Source organism: Neomonachus schauinslandi, chromosome 15 (genome assembly GCF_002201575.2).
Source record: "Neomonachus schauinslandi chromosome 15, ASM220157v2, whole genome shotgun sequence".
NCBI classification, from domain to species: Eukaryota; Metazoa; Chordata; class Mammalia; order Carnivora; family Phocidae; genus Neomonachus; species Neomonachus schauinslandi.
In genome coordinates, this window is record NC_058417.1 from 14,154,625 (window position 1) to 14,156,561 (window position 1,937).

Consider the following 1,937-nt stretch of genomic DNA (forward strand, 5'->3'; position numbering starts at 1 on the left):
AGGTTTTTTTTTAAAGATTTTATTTATTTATTTGAGAAAGAGAGCATGAGCGGGGGAGGGGCAGAGGGAGAGGGAGAAGCAGACTCCCCGCTGAGCAGGGAGCCCGACTTGGACTTGCGGCTTGATCCCAGGACCCCCGGGATCACGACCCAAGCCAAAGGCAGATGCTCAACCAAGTGAGACACCCAAGTGCCCCTAAACCATGCAGTTCTTTAAAGAAGAGAACACAGTGCTCCCAGCATCCTTGAGTTGCCATGAAATAAATAATTGTACAGGTGTGTGTTGGGCACAACACATAGATGAAGAACATGTAGTAATTGGAGGGTGTTATATACCGATAGCCTATGGCAAAGAACCTGGGTTTGGGGTTCAATTCTAACTTTGCAAATTACTAGCTATGTGACCCTGATATGGTTACATATCTTTGTATCTTAGTTTTCCTTTCTATAAAATGAGGAGGTGATAAATCTATTTGGCAGAGTTGTTTTAAGTATTGAAAGTAAACGTGCAAAGGCCTTTTTGTTTTTAGTGCTCTGCATTTGGTAGTAGAAGTCATGGAAATGTCCCTAGTTGAGTTCATTATAATGCATGGGATTTGATTATTTGGATTACTTTCCCTTCTTCCCCCATGCCTTCTTTTTCTTTCAGTCACCACCCAGTAAGCGAAGAAAATTAGAGAAGTCAAGGAAACCCATTACATTCGTAGTGTTGGAGTCTGTGATGAAAGAATTGTCCCTTAAAGCATCATCGTCCCTGGGCTCTGAGACAGTGGAAGGCATAGTAGTTGTGACAGCATGGATTGAAAAAATCCTCACCGACCTGAAGGTACCTGGTTAAGCACATTGAAGAAGTACTTACAACAATCTCTTTTTTCCTTCCTCCTCTTTTTTGTTTTTTTTTAAAGGAGTTTTGAGAGGAGAAAAGTGATTTCCTCTAAAATTCTGTTTTTCCTCCAATAGGTCCAGCATAAGCGAGTTCCCTGTGGAAAGGAAGAAGTTAGCCTTTTTCTAACAGCAATAGAAAACTCCTGGATTCATTTAAGGAGAAAGAAAAGAGAACGAGTGAGACAATTGAGAGAAGTTCCCCGAGCTCCTGAGGATGTCATCCAAGCCTTGGAGGAGAAAAAGTCCACCCCCAAAGAGTCTGGCAGTAGCCAAGATTTGGCCCAGGGCCCCGGGGAGAGTGTCCCATGTGGGCCTGCTTCACAGGAAGGCGAGTCTGCCACTGTTGAGGGCCATTGCTCAAACCAGGATCTCCTTTCCCAGGAAGAAAACCCAGAACCCATGGAGGATGAAAGGAATGAGGAAAAGGGAGGGATGGAGGTTTTGGAGAGTTGTAAAGGCTCTAGCAATGGAGCCCAGGACCGAGAGGCTTCTGAGCAGTTCAGCAGTCCAGTGTCTGAAAAGGGGAGCCATCTCCAAGGAGTGGCTGGACATTACCTATTCAAGTGTTTGATAAATGTGAAGAAGGAGGTGGATGATGCTTTAGTTGAAATGCATTGGGTTGAGGGCCAGAACAGGGATTTGATGAACCAGCTTTGTACCTATATACGTAACCAAATTTTCAGGCTTGTTGCTAGTTAACTTCTTGCACAGTTGGGAAAGTTTCTATAAAGTAGCCTGCTTTGGGGTGGCAAGAGGCATTCCACCATAGGCCCACTGATAACATTATGTGCAATTATCTTTAAAATAAAATAAATCTATTTTAAAACACTCCCCACTCCCACCCCTTTAAAGTTATTGGGCATTAGTATGGTAGTTCATGAGGAAAAATTGTTACCAGCATCAACAAAAAGCTATCCGTAAACCCAGGAGGGATTTAAACCTGACTTAAGCTGACCACCTTAGCTTTAGGCTGAGGCCGAAAGGATTGTTTTTGGAGTCTGGTCTGGGTCGGAACTACAGAGCATCCTGCTCAGTCATCCCTAGTTGCTTCTT

The 1,937-nt window shown here is 43.8% G+C and overlaps 1 protein-coding gene across 1 annotated transcript; it reads left to right on the top strand.

Moving 5' to 3' along the window:
- Positions 1-584: 584 nt before the first annotated feature.
- On the top strand, positions 585-1,684 carry LOC110592874 (methyltransferase 16, N6-methyladenosine). Its single transcript, XM_021704052.1, has 2 exons — positions 585-825; positions 960-1,684. Exons 1-2 carry the CDS (start codon positions 589-591, stop codon positions 1,581-1,583), a joined length of 861 nt encoding a protein of 286 aa, XP_021559727.1. The 5' UTR covers positions 585-588; the 3' UTR covers positions 1,584-1,684.
- The last annotated feature ends 253 nt before the right edge of the window (positions 1,685-1,937 follow it).

Coding starts and splice junctions, on each gene's coding strand:
- LOC110592874 (XM_021704052.1), top strand. CDS start 589: ATGGGATTTGATTATTTGGATTACTTTCCCTTCTTCCCCCATGCCTTC. Junction 826..959: donor AAATCCTCACCGACCTGAAG/GTACCTGGTTAA, acceptor TTCCTCCAATAG/GTCCAGCATAAGCGAGTTCC.